General features: G+C 48.5%; 1 protein-coding gene across 1 annotated transcript in view; it reads right to left on the reverse strand.

Moving 5' to 3' along the window:
• Nucleotides 1-18,516, reverse strand: part of LOC140476713 (SCO-spondin-like) — a 138,265-nt gene that overhangs the window by 41,166 nt on the left and 78,583 nt on the right. The window contains exons 15-18 of the mRNA XM_072569532.1: nt 16,890-17,087; nt 11,868-12,107; nt 10,318-10,440; nt 10,048-10,148 (exon numbers count right to left, since the gene is read on the reverse strand). Coding sequence (XP_072425633.1) covers nt 10,048-10,148; nt 10,318-10,440; nt 11,868-12,107; nt 16,890-17,087 — 662 coding nt within the window. The remainder of the gene's footprint in view (nt 1-10,047; nt 10,149-10,317; nt 10,441-11,867; nt 12,108-16,889; nt 17,088-18,516) is intronic.

Genomic DNA, 18,516 nt, shown 5'->3' on the forward strand with positions numbered 1-18,516 from the left:
TGTTGAGTTTCTCATCTGTTCAAATACCATGATAGTTTCATTTCTTCCATATGTAAATCACAAAACATTTTTAAAAGTTACATTCTCAGGTTAACTTTAACAAGTAGTGTTAGCTAGACAATATGTTGAAGGAGAAAGTGAGGACTGCAGATGCTGGAGATCAGAGCTGAAAAATGTGTTGCTGGAAAAGCGCAGCAGGTCAGGCAGCATCCAAGGAGCAGGAGAATCGACGTTTCAGGCATGAGCCCTTCTTCAGGAATGAGGAGAGTGTGTGCCAAGCAGGCTAAGATAAAAGGTAGGGAGGAGGGACTTGGGGGAGGGGTGTTGGGAATACGATAGGTGGAAGGAGGTTAGGGTGAGAGTGATAAGCCGGAGAGGGGGTGGGGGCAGAGAGGTCAGGAAGAAGATTGCAGGTTAGGAAGGTGGTGCTGAGTTTGAGAGTTGGGGCTGCGTCAAGGTGGGGGGAGGGGAAATAAGGAAACTGGAGAAATCTGAGTTCATCCCTTGTGGTTGGAGGGTTCCTAGGCGGAAGGTGAGGCGCTCTTCCTCCAACCGTCGTGTTGCTATGGTCTGGCGACGGAGGAGGCCAAGGACCTGCATGTCCTTGGTGGAGTGGGAGGGGGAGTTGAAGTGTTGAGCCACGTGGTGGTTGGGTTGGTTAGTGCAGGTGTCCCAGAGGTGTTCTCTGAAACGTTCCACAAGTAGGCGGCCTGTCTCCCCAATATAGAGGAGGCCACATCGAGTGCAGCGGATGCAGTAAATGATGTGAGTGGAGGTGCAGGTGAATTTGTGGCGGATATGGAAGGATCCCTTGGGGCCTTGGAGGGAAGTAAGGGGGGAGGTGTGGGCCCAAGTTTTGCATTTCTTGCGGTTGCAGGGAAAGGTGCCGGGAGTGGAGGTTGGGTTGGTGGGGGGTGTGGACCTGACGAGGGAGTCACGGAGGGAGTGGTCTTTCCGGAACGCTGATAGGGGAGGGGAGGGAAATATATCCCTGGTGGTGGGGTCCGTTTGGAGGTGGCGGAAATGACGAAGGATGATACGATGTATCTGGAGGTTGGTGGGGTGGTAGGTGAGGACCAGTGGGGTTCTGTCCTGGTGGCGGTTGGAGGGGCGGGGCTTAAGGGCGGAGGAGCGGGAAGTGGAGGAGATGCGGTGGAGAGCATCGTCAACCACGTCTGGGGGGAAATTGTGGTCTTTGAAGAAGGAGGCCATCTGGGTTGTAGGGTTTTGGAACTGGTCCTCCTGGGAGCAGATGCAGCGGAGACAAAGGAATTGGGAATATGGGATGGCGTTTTTACAGGGGGCAGGGTGGGAGGAGGTGTAGTCTAGGTAGCTGTGGGAGTCGGCCGGTTTATAGTAAATGTCCGGTGTCGATTCGGTCACCCGAGATAGAAATGGAAAGGTCTAGGAAGGGGAGGGAGGAGTCTGAGACGGTCCAGGCAAATTTGAGGTCAGAGTGGAAGGTGTTGGTAAAGTGGATGAACTGTTCAACCTCCTCATGGAAGCACGAGGCAGCGCCGATACAGTCATCGATGTAGCAGAGGAAAAGGTGGGGGGTGGTGCCAGTGTAGCTGCGGAAGATGGACTGTTCCACATATCCGACGAAGAGGCAGGCATAGCTGGGGCCCATGTGGGTGCCCATGGCTACTCCTTTGGTTTGGAGGAAGTGGGAGGATTGGAAAGAGAAGTTGTTCAGAGTGAGGACCAGTTCAGTCAGTCGAAGGAGGGTGTCAGTGGAAGGGTACTGGTTGGTACGGCGGGAAAGGAAGAAGCGGAGGGCTTTGAGTCCTTCGTGATGAGGGATGGAGGTGTACAGGGACTGGATGTCCATGGTGAAGATAAGGCGTTGGGGGCCGGGGAAGTGAAAATCATGGAGGAGGTTGAGGGCGTGGGTGGTGTCCCAAACGTAGGTGGGGAGTTCTTGGACTAAGGGGGACAGGACCGTGTCGAGGTATGCAGAGATGAGTTCGGTGGGGCAGGAGCAGGCTGAGACAATGGGTTGGCCGGGGCAGTCAGGTTTGTGGATTTTGGGCAGGAGGTAGAAACGGGCGGTGCGGGGTTGTGGGATTATGAGGTTGGAGGCGGTGGATGGGAAATCCCCTGAGGTGATGAGGTTATGGATGGTCTGGGAGATGATGGTTTGGTGGTGGGAGGTGGGGTCATGGTCAAGGGGGCAGTAGGAGGAGGTGTCAGCGAGCTGGCCTTTAGCCTCAGCGGTGTAAAGGTCGGTGCGCCAAACTACTACTGCACCTCCCTTGTCTGCCGGTTTGATAGTGAGGTTGGGGTTGGAACGGAGGGAGTGGAGGGCTGCACGTTCCGAGGGTAAGAGGTTGGAGTGGGTGAGGGGGGTGGAGAAGTTGAGGCAGTTAATGTCGTGGCGGCAGTTGGCTATGAAGAGATCGAGGGCAGGTAAGAGGCCAGCGCAGGGTGTCCAGGTGGATGGGGTGTGTTAGAGGCAGGAGGAGGGGTCGTCAGAGGGTGGGAGAGAATCTTGGTTGAAGAAGCAGGCATGGAGGCGAAGGCGGCGGAAGAATTGTTCGATGTCTCCCCGCGAGTTGAACTCGTTATTCCGAGAGCGTCGGGGGATGAAGGTGAGGCCTCTGCCGAGGACTGATCTTTCATCCTCAGAGAGGGGGAGGTCTGGAGGGATGGTGAAAATACAGCAGGGCTGGGAGCTAGGACCTGGTGTGGGGCTGGAGCTGGGAGTGGGGGCGGGGTTAGGTGTGGGGGCAGAGATCGGTGTGGTGGCGGGGTTAGATGTGGGGGGAGAACTGCATGGGGGTGGGGTTAGGTGTGGGGGCGGAGATCGGCATGGAGGCGGGGATCGGCATGGGGGCAGGGATCGCCATGGGGGTGGGGATGGGGGTGTGGGCGGGGATGGGCGTGGGGGCGGAGATCGTCGTGGGGGTGGGGATCGGCGTGGGGGCAGGGATCGGCGTGGGAGTGGGGTTAGGTGTGGGGGCGGAGATCGGTGTGGGGCGGGGTTAGGTGTGTGGGCGGAGATTGGTACAGGCGCGGGTTAGGCGTGGGGGCGGAGATCGATATGGGGGCGGAGATCGGCGTGGGGGCGGGGATCGGCGTGGAGGCACAGTTAGTCCAAGAACTCCCCACCTACGTTCGGGACACCACCCACGCCCTCCACCTCCTCCATGATTTTCACTTCCCCGGCCCCCAACGCCTTATCTTCACCATGGACATCCAGTCCCTGTACACCTCCATCCCCCATCACGAAGGACTCAAAGCCCTCCGCTTCTTCCTTTCCCGCCGTACCAACCAGTACCCTTCAACTGACACCCTCCTTCGACTGACTGAACTGGTCCTCACTCTGAACAACTTCTCTTTCCAATCCTCCCACTTCCTCCAAACCAAAGGAGTAGCCATGGGCACCCGCGTGGGCCCCAGCTATGCCTGCCTCTTCGTAGGATATGTGGAACAGTCCATCTTCCGCAGCTACACTGGCACCACCACCCACCTTTTCCTCTGCTACATCGATAACTGTATCGGCGCTGCCTCGTGCTCCCACGAGGAGGTTGAACAGTTCATCCACTTTACCAACACCTTCCACACCGACCTCAAATTTGCCTGGACTGTCTCAGACTCCTCCCTCCACTTCCTAGACCTTTCCATTTCTATCTCGGGTGACTGAATCAACACGGACATTTACTATAAACCGACCGACTCCCACAGCTACCTAGACTACACCTCCTCCCACCCTGCCCCCTGTAAAAACGCCATCCCATATTCCCAATTCCTTCGTCTCCGCTGTACCTGCTCCCAGGAGGACCAATTCCAATACCGAACAACGCCGATGGCCTCCTTCTTCAAAGACCGCAATTTCCCCTCAGACGTGGTTGACGATGCTCTCCACCGCATCTCCTCCACTTCCCGCTCCTCCGCCCTTAAGCCCCGCCCCTCCAATCGCCACCAGGACAGAACCCCACTGGTCCTCACCTACCACCCCACCAACCTCCAGATACATCGTATCATCCGTCATCATTTCCGCCACCTCCAAACAGACCCCACCACCAGGGATATATTTCCCTCCCCTCCCCTATCAGCGTTCCGGAAAGACCACTCCCTCCGTGACTCCCTTGTCAGGTCCACACCCCCCACCAACCCAACCTCCACTCCCGGCACCTTCCCCTGCAACTGCAAGAAATGCAAAACTTGCGCCCACACCTCCCCCCTTACTTCCCTCCAAGGCCCCAAGGGATCCTTCCATATCCGCCACAAATTCACCTGCACCTCCACACACATCATTTACTGCATCCGCTGCACCCGATGTGGCCTCCTCTATATTGGGGAGGCAGGCCGCCGACTTGCGGAACGTTTCAGAGAACACCTCTGGGACACCCGGACCAACCAACCCAACCACCCCGTGGCTCAACACTTCAACTCCCCCTCCCACTCCACCAAGGACATGCAGGTCCTTGGCCTCCTCCATCGCCAGACCATAGCAACACGACGGTTGGAGAAAGAGCGCCTCATCTTCCGCCTAGGAACCCTCCAACCACAAGGGATGAACTCAGATTTCTCCAGTTTCCTTATTTCCCCTCCCCCCACCTTGTCTCAGTCCCAACCCTCGAACTCAGCACCACCTTCCTAACCTGCAATCTTCTTCCTGACCTCTCCGCCCCCACCCCCACTCCGGCCTATCACCCTCACCTTAAGCTCCTTCCAGCTATCGCTTTTCCAACGCCCCTCCCCCAAGTCCCTCCTCCCTACCTTTTATCTTAGCCTGCTGGAGACACTTTCCTCATTCCTGAAGAAGGGCTTATGCCCAAAACGTCGATTCTCCTGCTCCTTGGATGCTGCCTGACCTGCTGTGCTTTTCCAGCAGCACATTTTTCAGTTCAATATGTTGAAGGTGTTAGCCCCCTGTGTTCTCTGTCTGTGCCATAATGTTTAGACTGACTCTAATCTAAAAAGTGAGTTAACAGAATCTTACACGGATTCATGCAGTTTTTGAGTAAAGTACAATGTCCCTCTGCAAGTACGAATTCACCCACAAACATATAGGTATATGTGTGCATGTGGGTCAGTGTGTGTGTGTGTGTGTGTGTGTGTGTGTGTGTGTGTGTGAGAGAGTGTATACATGTGTGTGTGTATGTATGTGTGTTTGCGTGTGCATGTGTGTGTGTCTGTGTGTATGTGGGTCTGTGTATGTATGTGTGTGTGTGTTTGTGTGTATGTGTGTATGTATGTGTGTGTGTATGTATGTGTGTCTGTGTGTGTGTGTATGTGTATGTGTGCATGTGAGTCTGTTTGTGTGTGTGTGTCTGTGTGTGTGTGTGTATGTGTGTGTATGTGTATGTGCATGTGGGTCTGTGTGTGTGTATATACGTGTGTGTATGTGTGTGTGTGAGTCTGTGTGTGTATGTATGTGTGTATGTGTGCATGTGGGTGTGTGTGTATATGTGTGTGTGTGTATGTGAGTGTGTGTGTATATGTGTGTATGTATGTGTGTATGTGTGCATGTGGGTGTGTGTGTGTGTGTGTACATGTGTGTGTGTACATGTGTGTGTATGTATGTGTGTTTGCGTATGCATATGTGTGTGTCTGTGTGTATGTATGTGTGTATGTGGGTCTGTGTATGTATGTGTGTATGTGTGTATGTGTGTTTGTGTGTATGTGTGTATGTGTGTCTGTGTGTGTGTGTGTATGTGTGCATGTGAGTCTGTTTGTGTGTGTGTGTGTCTGTGTGTGTGTGTGTGTGTGTGTGAGTATGTGTGTGTATCTGTATGTGTATGTGTGCATGTGGGTCTGTGTGTGTGTGTATATACGTGTGTGTGTGTGTGAGTCTGTGTGTGTATGTATGTGTGTATGTGTGCATGTGGGTGTGTGTGTATATGTGTGTGTGTGAGAGTGTGTGTGTGTGTATGTGTGCATGTGGGCCTGTGTGTGTCTGTGTGTGTGTATGTGTGTGCGTGTGTGTATGTGTGTGTGTGTGTGTGTGTGTGTGTGTGTGTGTGTGTGTGTCTGTGTGTGTGTATGTGTGTGCGTGTGTGTATGTATGCGTGTGTGTATGTATGTGTGTATGTGTGTCTGTGTGCATGTGAGTCTGTTTGTGTGTGTGTGTGTCTGTGTGTGTGTGTATGTGTGTGTATCTGTATGTGTATGTGTGCATGTGGGTCTGTGTGTGTGTGTATATACGTGTGTGTGTGTGTGAGTCTGTGTGTGTATGTATGTGTGTATGTGTGCATGTGGGTGTGTGTGTATATGTGTGTGTGTGAGAGTGTGTGTGTGTGTATGTGTGCGTGTGTGCATGTGGGCCTGTGTGTGTGTGTGTGTGTGTGTGTGTGTATGTGAGTGTGTGTGTATATGTGTGTATGTATGTGTGTATGTGTGCATGTGGGTCTGTGTGTGTCTGTGTGTGTGTGTATGTGTGTGCGTGTGTGTATGTGTGTGTATGTGTGTGTGTGTGTGTCTGTGTGTGCGTGTGTGTATGTGTGTGCGTGTGTGTATGCATGTGTGTGTGCGCGTGTGTGTATGTGTGTGTGTGTATATATGTGTGTATGCATGTGTGTATGTGTGCATGTGGGTCTGTGTGTGTCTGTGCGTGTGTGTGTCTGTGTGTGTGCGTGTGTGTATGTGTGTGCGTGTGTGTATGTGCGTGTGTGTATGTGCGTGTGTGTATGTGTGTGTGTGTCTGTGTGTGCGTGTGTGTATGTATGTGCGTGTGTGTATGTGTGTGTGTGTGCGTGTCTGTGTGTGTCTGTGTGTGTGTCTGTCTGTGTGTGTGTCTGTGTGTGTGTGTGTCTGTGTATCTGTGTGTGTCTGTCTGTGTGTGTGTGTGTCTGTGTGTCTGTGTGTGTGTCTGTGTCTGTGTGTGTGAGTGTCTGTGTGTCTGGGTGGGGCGTTGTTAGTGTGAGAGAGATTACAGCTCTGATCTCCAGCATCTGCAGTCCTCACTTTCTCCTATAGAGTGTGTATGTGTGTGTATGTGAGTGTAGAGTGTCTAAGTCTGAGAGGATGCATGTGAGAGTGTGGGAATGTATATGTCTGAAGGGGTGTGTGTGTGAGTATCTGGAATGTGTGAGTGACATGAACACATGTCACACTACAGGTGACCACCATTGCACTACACACACATACACACAACACACACACCCCTGCAGACATATACATTCCCACACTCACACATGCATCCTCTCACAGACTTAGACACTCTACACTCACTATACACACATATATACTTTCTCTCACACTAACAACCCCCCACACACAAAGACCCACATGCACATATACGTTTGTGGGGTAAATTTGTATGTCTTCCAATTAAACCTGTTGGATTATAACCTGGTGTTGTGTGATTTTTAACTGACTAATCAAAGTCAACCTGCCTGGTTTAAAATCCAAAAAGTTCGACAGTATTAGGCAAGAACTTTTGAAAGCTAATTGGGACAGATGTTCGCAGGTAAAGGGACGGCAGGAAAATGGGAAGCCTTCAGAAATGAGAAAACAAGAATCCAGAGAAAGTATATTCCTGTCAGGGTGAAAGGGAAGGCTGGTAGGTATAGGGAATGCTGGATGACTAAAGAAATTGAGGGTTTGGTTAAGAAAAAGAAGGAAGCATATGTCAGGTATAGACAGGATAGATCGAGGGAATCCTTAGAAGAGTATAAAGAAAGTAGGAGTATACTTAAGAGGGAAATCAGGAGGGCAAAATGTGGACATGAGATAGCTTTGGCAAGTAGAATTAAGGAGAATCCAAAGGGTTTTTACAAATACATTAAGAACAAAAGGGTAACTAGGGAGAGAATAGGGCCCCACAAAGATCAGCAAGGCGGCCTTTGTGTGGAGCCACTGAAAATGGGGGAGATACAAAATGAATATTTTGCATCAGTATTTACTGTGGAAAAGGATATGGAAGGTATAGACTATAGGGAAATAGATGGTGACATCTTGCAAAATGTCCAGATTACAGAGGAGGAAGTGCTGGATGTCTTGAAACAGTTAAAAGTAGATAAATCCCCAGGACCTGATCAGGTGTACCCGAGAACTCTGTGGGAAGCTAGAGAAGTGATTGCTGGGCCTCTTGCTGAGATATTTTTATCTTCGATAGTCACAGGTGCCAGAAGACTGGAGGTTGGCAAATGTGGTGCCACTGTTTAAGAAGGGTGGTAAGGGCAAGCCAGGGAACTACAGACCGGTGAGCCTGACCTAGGTGGTGGGCAAGTTGTTGCAGGGAATCCTGAGGGACAGGATGTACATGTATTTGGAAAGGCAAGGACTGATTAGGGATAGTCAACATGGCTTTGTGCGTGGGAAATCATGTCTCACAAACTTGATTGAGTTTTTTGAGGAAGTAACAAAGAGGATTGATGAAGGCAGAACGGTAGATGTGATCTATGTGGACTTCAGTAAGGCGTTCGACAAGGTTCCCCATGGGAGACTGATTAGCAAGGTTAGATCTCATGGAATACAGGGAGAACTAGCCATTTGGATACAGAACTGGCTCAAAGGTAGAAGACAGAGGGTGTTGGTGGAGGGTTGTTTTTCAGACTGGAGGCCTGTGACCAGTGGAGTGCCACAAGGATCAGTGCTGGGTCCTCTACTTTTCGTCATTTACATAAATGATTTGGATGCGAGCATAAGAGATACAGTTAGTAAGTTTGCAGATGACACCAACATTGGAGGTGTAGTGGACAGCGAAGAGGGTTACCTCAGATTACAACAGGATCTGGACCAGATGGGCCAATGGGTTGAGAAGTGGCAGATGGAGTTTAATTCAGATAAATGCGAGGTGCTGTATTTCTTTGGGAAAGCAAATCTTAGCAGGACTTATACACTTAATGGTAAGGTCCTAGGGAGTGTTGCTGAGCAAAGAGACCTTGGAGTGCAGGTTTATAGCTCCTTGAAAGTGGAGTCGCAGGTAGATAGGATAGTGAAGAAGGCGTTTGGTATGCTTTCCTTTATTTGTCAGAGTATTGAGTACAGGAGTTGGGAGGTCATGTTGCGGCTGTACAGGTCATTGGTTAGGCCACTGTTGGAATATTGCATGCAATTCTGGTCTCCTTCCTATCAGAAAGATGTTGTGAAACTTGAAAGGGTTCAGAAAAGATTTACAAGGATGTTGCCAGGGTTGGAGGATTTGAGCTATAGGGAGAGGCTGAACAGGCTGGGGCTGTTTTCCCTGGAGCATGGGAAGCTGAGGGGTGACCTTATAGAGATTTACAAAATTATGAGGGGCATGGATAGGATAAATAGACAAAGTCTTTTCCCTGGGGTCGGGGAGTCCGGAACTAGAGGGCATAGGTTTAGGGTGAGAGGGGTAAGATATAAAAGAGACCTAAGGGGCAATGTTTTCACACAGAGGGTGGTACATGTATGGAATGAGCTGCCAGAGGAAGTGGTGGAGGCTGGTACAATTGCAACATTTAAGAGGCATTTGGATGGGGAGATGAATAGGAAGGGTTTGGAGGGATATGGGCGGGGTGCTGGCAGGTGGGACTAGATTGGGATGGGATATCTGGTCGGCATGGACGGGTTGGACTGAAGGGTCTGTTTCCATGCTGTACATCTCTATGACTCTTTATGACTCTATGAGTTGTGAGGATGGATCACTCAATCTGTAACGTTAATTTTGATTTCTGTCCACTGATGCTTCCAAACCTGCTGGGCTTTTCCAGTAACTTCTGTTTTTGTTTCTTATTTACAGCATCTTCAGTTCTTTCAGTTTCTATCAATTAATTGTTGTTTGTTCGTATAGAAATTGATTTTTGATGAAAAAAGATACATTGTATTGAAGCTTTTCATCTTTCTTTCATCAGGACACTTCACAAGAATACCAATTCAAGGGAAAAGCGACATTTATCCTGAATGAGAGGAAAGGACTGATTGGTTGATAAGTGAACTCTTAAACATCAAAACATAGAAAAGAGGAGTAGACCATTTGGCCCTTCCAGCCGGCCCTACCATTCATTTTGGTCATGGCTAATCATCCAACTTAGGCTCCTGTTCCTGCTGAGATCATAGAGGAAACTACACAACAGTATTTTCAACCAGGTATTTTCCTAGTTCCTGACATTATTAACCAGTACGTACCTGTATGAAGGTGATACACCTCCCATTGGAGCAGGTATATTCACTGCAGCTGCTCATTGTCCCATTCCTCTGTGGGACTGGTGATGTCGGGATGCCCCGTTCTAGTGAATTAAACACATTGTTCATGTTAAACTCAGATCAAAAGTGCTCAACCCTCACTGCCCAGTCCCAGCCCAACAAACCACAGCAGTGTGTTACCCTCCGCCATTTCTGGTCATCTCACGGACTGGTTGACCCTCCCAGCTTCCACTCAGCCCCGGCTCTTCTTACCACAGTTCAGTTCATCTTCACCCTGCTCGCAGTCCATGACTCCATTACACACGCGTGTGCTATTGATGCAGACGAGACTGTTACAGAGGAAGCTCCCAGGACAGGGGGGAATCCTGATAGAACCTGGAGAGAGAACACAATCATTTCCAAACATAGGATCCAGAGTGACATAGACAAGAGGAGGCCATTCTGCCATTTGAGCTGCTTCTAGCATTCAGTTAAATCTGATCTGTACCTAACTCCATCTTTGCTACAGTCTTTTCCATCCTAACCCAACTACAACCTGTTAACCAGGTATTCCCCTGTTAACCAGGTATTCCCTTGTTAACCAGGTATTCCCTGTTTACCAGGTATTCTCCTGTTAACCAGGTATTCCCTTATGACTGAATGACCTTGAAGCTCAGCAGCTTTCTGGAATCCAGTCAGTTCCACATTTTCATTCAAAGAGTTAAACCAGACTTGAAACATTCTCTTTTTCTCTCTCCACAGAGGCTGGCAGACCTGCCGAGTTTCTCTGGTAATCTCTGTGTGCGTTTCAGATTGGCACTTGCCCATGTTTGTGAGGCATTTTGTGGCAGTAACCCCCCTCCCCCGCCCCACCTCATCTTCCCACACTTTAAGGATGTCCCAAACAACACAGAGAGTAAACTTCTTTCCATCAGCTCCATCAAATCCTTTAACCATCTTAAAGTCTTTAATTAGTTACACATTTTCAAGAGAATTTAACCCAACCTTCACAACCTGTCCTCATCATGTAATCTTTTAACCAAGCACAGTCAGAGATGTACAGCATGAAAACAGACCCTTCAGCCTGACTCATCCGTGCTGACCAGACATCCCAATGTGATCTAGTCCCACCTGCCAGCACCCGGCCCATATCCCTCCAAATCCTCCCTATTCATATACCCATCCTTTTCGATGCTGTAATTGTACCAGCCTCCACCACATCCTCTGGCAGCTCATTCCATATACATACACCCTCTGGGTGAAAAAGTTGCCCCTTAGGTCTCTTTTATATCTTTCCCCTCTCACCCTAAACCTATGCCCTCTAGTTCTGGACTCCCCGACCCCAGGGAAAAGACCTTGTCTATTCCCCCTATCCATGCCATTCGTGATTTTATAAACCTGCATAAGGTCACCCCTCAGCCTCCGTTCTTCCTAGAGCTCAAACCCTCCAGTCTCAGTAACATCCTGGGAAATTCTTTTTTTGTGTTTATACATTTAACGTTGAGAGGACACGAAAGTGCAGGGATGATTTACAATAGCAAACTGAGTTCAGCTTCATTCAGGGACTGGGGGATCTGAGATTGTGCCTGTTAGAGCAGAGAAGGTTACAGTGAAATTTAATCATGGTGTTCAGAATCAAGAGCAGTTTGTCAGTGAGTACAAACAGTTTCCAGGAACAGGACAGTCAGTGGACAGAGTGTCACAGACAGAAAGCCATGGAGAAAGCCCCCTCTCACTCCATACAGCACCAACTCCCTTCACCCTCCCCCTCACCATCGCCCCACCCCACCCCCACCCCTTACCCAGTGCCCAGAGTCACTCACCACAATGGTCAACATTCTCATCAGAGTGGTCCTGACAGTGAGCAATGCCGTCACATAACTGCCAGAGTGGGATACACTGGGAGCTGCTCCCACATTGGAACTCTCCGGTTAGACATGTCCTGTTACAGTTCTTCTCATCGCTCCCATCTGGGCAATCGAGTTCATTATCACACACCCAGCCACGTGGTCGACACTGACCACTGTCACATCGGAACTCCGAATAGCGACACTGCCAAACAGCTGCAACAAAACCGAGCAACCGTCAGCTCCAACCAACTGGGGGTGACACAAACATAGAAACCAGTAACAGGAGGAGGCCATTCAGCCCCTCCAACCTGCTCCACCATTCAGTATGAAGATGCTGATCCAAATGCCAAATACCCATTTTCTCTCAGAATCATTACAGTCTAGGAGTCCATTAAGCCTACTCTGCCTCACTGACTCTTCAAATGAGCCAAACTCCTCGATACCTGTAATATCTAATATATTAGCTGACTCTTTCCTGAATATATTCCATGACCTGCTCTCCACAGCCCTTTGTGAGAGAGAATTCCACAGGTTCACTACCTCACTTCAATCCTACCTGGTCTGCTCATACCCTGAGATTGTTGTCCTGAGCTATGGTATTATCACGAAGTGATTAATCTAGACACCCACATTCAAATCCCATCACGGTGGGTGGTTGGAAAATAATTAAATTGGAAAAAAACTGGAATTCAAGATGTAATAGTGACCATGAACCCATCATCAATTTGTTGTAAAAGACTACCTTGGAGTCACTAATAGAGAAGGCCATTCTGCCATTTGAGCTGGTTCTAGCATTCAGTTCGATGTGACCTGTACCTAACTCCATCTAAACAAAATAAAAGCAGATGCTGGAAATCGGAAACAGAAATTTCTGGAAAAGCTTAGCAGGTCGAGCAGCATCTGTGGAGAAAAATCAGTTATGTTTTGGTTTCAATGATCTTTTTTCAGAATGTCATCTATCTGACCTTGCGACACAACCTTCATCATCCTTTACCATGCAACCATCCTTATCTGGTCTGGCCTACACATGACTTCAGACCCACAGCTATGGGACTGACTCCTTGCTGCCCTCTGTGCAATTAGTCAAGAGTAATAAATACTAGCCCAGCCAGTGACACTCTCATCCCGGGAATGAATAACAAAAAAAGTTGGGATGGGGAGGGACTTGGAGGGGAACCTGCAGGGGGTGGTGTTCCCATGTAACTGCTGCCCTTGTCCTATTGGATGGAAGTGATTGTGGGTTTGGAAAGTGCTAAATGATATGACTCCACAGAGGCCAGTATCCCATCACCATTTACACAAAGAGAGTCTTTCACACTGACCCAGCTCCCTCTGAGCCTGCTCTGAGAGTGAGCAGGGTATCTGACACTCCTGTTCACATCTGTCAGGCAGGGCTCCCTGTTAGACCAGAATAACTACCCCAGTCAGGGAACTCAGATTCTGTAAAGTCCACCCGGTGCTGTCCTTGTTATTTCAGGAACTTTTTGGTGAATGTATGCTGTGTAGTTTGGAGATGGGACTCACTGTTGCCCCGGTAGACTGAGTGAAAGTTTAAATGCTTTCTGATAATGAACTCTCTCAGAATAACTCGCTGTTTCAATAGACAATAGACAATAGGTGCAGGAGAAGGCCATTCTGCCCTTCGAGCCTACACCGCCATTCAATATGATCATGGCTGATCATCCTTAATCAGTATCCTTTTCCTGCCTTATCTCCATAACCCTTGATTCCACTATCTTTAAGAGCTCTATCCAACTCTTTCTTAAATGAATCCAGAGACTGGGCCTCCACTGCCCTCTGGGGCAGAGCATTCCACACAGCCACCACTCTCTGGGTGAAGAAGTTTCTCCTCATCTCTGTCCTAAATGGTCTACCCCGTATTTTTAAGCTGTGTCCTCTGGTTCAGCACTCACCCATCAGCAGAAACATGTTTCCTGCCTCCAGAGTGTCCAATCCTTTAATAATCTTATATGTCTCAATCAGATCCCCTCTCAGTCTTCTAAACTCAAGGGTATACAAGCCCAGTTGCTCCAGTCTTTCAGTGTAAGGTAATCCCGCCATTCCAGGAATTGACCTCGTGAACCTACGCTGCACTCCCTCAATAGCCAGGATGTCTTTCCTCAAATTTGGAGACCAGAACTGCACACAGTACTCCAGATGTGGTCTCACCAGGGCCCTGTACAGCTGCAGAAGCACCTCTTTGCTTCTATACTCAATCCCTCTTGTTATGAAGGCCAGCATGCTATTAGCCTTCTTCACTACCTGCTGTACCTGCATGCTTACCTTCATTGACTGGTGTACAAGAACACCCAGATCTCTTTGTAATGCCCCTTTACCTAAATTGATTCCATTTAAGTAGTAATCTGCCTTCCTGTTCTTGCCACCAAAGTGGATAACTGTACATTTATCCACATTAAACTGCATCTGCCATGCATCTGACCACTCACCTAACCTGTCCAGGTCACCCTGTAATCTCCTAACATCCTCCTCACGTTTCACCCTGCCACCCAGCTTAGTATCATCAGCAAATTTGCTAATGTTATTGCTAATACCATCTTCTATATCATTAATATATATTGTAAAAAGCTGCGGTCCCAGCACTGATCCCCGTGGTACCCCACTGGTCACTGCCTGCTATTCCGAAATGGAGCCGTTTATCACTACTCTTTGTTTCCTATCAGCCAACCAATTTTCAATCCAAGTTAGTACTTTGCCCCCAATACCATGTGCCCTAATTTTACTCACTAACCTCCTATGTGGGACTTTATCAAAAGCTTTCTGAAAGTCCAGGTGCACTACATCTACTGGATCTCCCTCATCCATCTTCAGAGTTACATCCTCAAAAAATCCAGAAGATTAGTCAAGCATGATTTCCCCTTCATAAGTCCATGCTGACTCTGACCTACCCTGTTACTACTATCCAGATGTGTCGTAATTTCATCCTTTATAATAGACTCCAGCATCTTTCCCACCCCTGAGGTCAGACTAACTGGTCTATAATTTCCTGCTTTCTCTCTCGTTCCTTTCTTAAAAAGTGGTACAACATTAGCCACCCTCCAACCCGCAGGAACTGATCCTGAATCTATTGAACTCTGGAAAATAATCACCAACGCATCCACGATTTCCCGAGCCACCTCCTTCAGTACCCTGGAATGTAGACCATCAGGCCCCAGAGACTTATCAACCTTCAGACCTAACAATTTCTCCAACACCAATTCCTGGTAAATATAAATTCCCTTAAGTTCAGGTCCTTCAGCCACTGTTACCTCAGGGAGATTGCTTGTGTCTTCCCCAGTGAACACAGATCTGAAGTACCCATTTAATTCTTTCTGCCATTTCTTTGTTCCCCGTAATATATTCCCCTGTTTCTTTCTTCAAGGGCCCAATTTTAGTCCGAACCATTTTTTTGCCTTTCACATACCTAAAAAAGCTTTTACTATCCTCCTTTATATTATTGGCCAGTTTACCTTCGTACCTCATTTTTTCTCTGCGTATTTCCTTCTTAGTAATCCTCTGTTGTTCTTTAAAAGCTTCCCAGTCCTCAGTTTTCCCACTTATCTTTGCTATGTTATACTTTTTCTCTTTTAACTTTATATGTTTCTTAACTTCCCTCGTCAGCCACGGCTGCCCATGCCTCCTCCTGGGATCTTTCTTCCTTTTTGGAATGAACTGATCCTGCAACTTCTGCATTATACACAGAAATATCCGCCATTGTTCCTCCACGGTCTTCCCTGCTAAGGATGCTGCCTGAACTGCTGTGCTCTTCCAGCACCACTAATCCAGTATTTGCTTTCCAGCATCTGCAGTCATTATTTTTACCTTATTGTACCATTGAACTTTGGCCAGCTCGTCCCTCATAGCTCCATAGTTCCCTTTATTCAACAGAAGTACTGTCACTTCCAATTGTACCCTCTCCCTCTCAAATTGCAGGTTGAAGCTTATTGTATTATGGTCACTACTTCCCAATGGCTCCTTCACTTCGAGGTTCCTGACCAATTCTGGTTCGTTACACAATACCAGATCCAGAATTGCCTTCTCCCTGGTCGGCTCCAGCACCAGCTGCTCTAAGAATCCATCTCGGAGGCACTCCACAAAGTCTCTTTCTTGAGGTCCAATACCATCCTGATTCTCCCAGTCTACCTGCATGTTGAAATCCCCCATAACAACTCTAGTAACATCTTTGCGGCAGGCCAATTTCAGCTCCTGATTCAACTTACATCCGACATCCAGACTACTGTTTGGGGGCCTGTAGATGATTCCCATGAGGGTCTTTTTACCCTTAGTGTTTCGAAGCTCTATCCACACTGACTCTACATCCCCTGACTCTAGGTCCCCCCGCGCAAGGGACTGAATATCCTCCCGTACCAACAAGGCCGCCCCACCCCCTCTGCCCGTCAGTCTGTCCTTACGATAGCACGTGTAGCCTTGAATATTCATTTCCCAGGCCCTGTCCACTTGAAGCCACGTCTCTGTTATCCCCACAATATCGTATCTGCCAATTTCCAAAAGAGCCTCAAGCTCATCCATCTTATTTCTAATGCTTCGTACATTCATGTATAGTATTTTTAATTTGTTACTGCCCTCACCCTTCCCATCAACCCCTATTTCACTCAACCTTACAGCATGATCCCTTTCCGAGTTTTCTGCCTCATTGATACAGTTGTCTTTCTTGACTTCTCTTGTTCTAACTTTCTCTTCAATTTCCTTTTTAAACATCCAGTTTGTCCCCTCCCCCCCCCCCGTCCCCCCCCCCGCTACTTAGTTTAAATGTAGCGGTGTTGCAGTAGAAAACCTGTCTGCCAGAATGCTGGTCCCTAACCTATTAAGGTGCAAACCGTCTCTCTTGTAGAATTTATGCTTACCACAAAATATACCCCAGTGATCCAAGAATTTAAATCCTTGCTTCCTGCACCAGTTCCCCAGCCACACGTTCAAGACCATTATCTCCCTGTTTCTGGCCTCACCAACCCGAGTGTTTCAACGCCGTGTTCCTACCTGTTGCTGAAGGGAATCTTTGAGCAGACGACGGGGTTGGGCTGGTGATAGAAACAGCTTCCACAGTGGAACCTGGACATCTGCCTGGAGTTTCATCTTCACCGTGTTCACAATTACTTACTCCATTACAGATATCCCGCCTGGGAATGCACGAACCATTTCTACAGGGAAACTGTCCTGGGCCACAGATCACTGGAACTGAAAATAGTTACACAGCGTCATTACGTGTCAGGGTATCAAACCCAATAGCCCCTCAGGCAACACTCTCACCAGCCCCTTCTGGCAGCTTTGTCCCTCAGACAGTGACGGTTTGTGAAGTAACTCTGCAGCTTCTCTCGAGCTCAGCACAGCGAGCAGAGAAGGTGGATCATTCATCAACATCTCTTTCCCCAGATCCCCAGCCTCAACTGGCTAACCTTTTAATAACCTTCACCCTAACCCTAACCTTAACCCTGACTCTAACCCTAACCTTCACCCTACTCCTAACCCTGAGTCTAAACTTAACCTTGACACTGACTGTTACCCTGAGGCTAAACCTAATCTTAACCCTCGCTCTAAACCTCATCCTCATCATAATCTTAACCCTGACCCTAAACCTCCTCCTAACCCAATCCCTAACCCTAAACCTGACCCTAATCCAGTTCATTTCCAGTCAGAAACAGACTTCAGAAGTGGCAGCTATTAGGACTGTCTCCCTGGTCTCAGCTCCTGTGTCCACCATCTTGATATCTCACTGTCAATTGTCCCTCAAGCAGAGGTACAGACACCTAGGGGAGTTGATAGTCTCCTGATAATATCATGTTGTAAAACCTGTCTAGGTCAGTAATGTCCTTTAGGGAAGGAAACTGCCATCTTTACCTGGTCTGGCCTACATGTGACTCCGGACCCACAGTGATGTGGTTAAATTTCAACTATCCTCTGGGCAATTAAGGGTGGACAATCAATGCTGGGCCAAGCCAGAGAGGCCCACATCCTGTAAATGAACAAAAAACTCAGGAAGTCAGCATGTTTTGGGAAAATCATCATCCAGTGACTCTGACTGAGCCGAAAACTCATGGAGTGCAGTGATTCAAGAAGGCAGCTGACCACCACCTTCTCAAGGGCAACTTGTCATGGCCCAGCCAGTGACTCCCACATTCTTTAAGATATTTAGATGATGTCCTGGACGATGACTTTGCTTTGGAGAGATGGATGAAGGCTGCTCTCCTTTCTTCACAGCACTTCCATTGTAGCTGTTGGGCCAACACTGAGTTATTGATCTTCCAAACATAGGAGCATCAAAAATAGGAACAAGAGTAGGCCACTCTGCCCCTTGAGCCTGCTCCACCATTTAATATGGTCATGGCTGATCATCCAACTCAGTCCCCATTCGCACTTTCTCCCCATACCCTTTGATCCCTTTGGCTCCAAGCACTATATCTGACTCCTTCATGAAAGTCTTCAAGGTTTTGGCCTCAACCCCTTTCTGTGCTGGATAATCCCAAAGGCTCACACCACCTCCCCCCACTCTCTGGGTGAAGACATTTCTCCACAGCTCAGTCCAAAATGGCCGACCCCATATCCTGAGACTATGACCCCCTGGTTCTGAACTCCCCTGTCATCAGGAATGTCTCTCCCGTGTTCACAC

This window comes from Chiloscyllium punctatum, chromosome 5 (assembly GCF_047496795.1).
Source record: "Chiloscyllium punctatum isolate Juve2018m chromosome 5, sChiPun1.3, whole genome shotgun sequence".
Taxonomy (NCBI): Eukaryota; Metazoa; Chordata; class Chondrichthyes; order Orectolobiformes; family Hemiscylliidae; genus Chiloscyllium; species Chiloscyllium punctatum.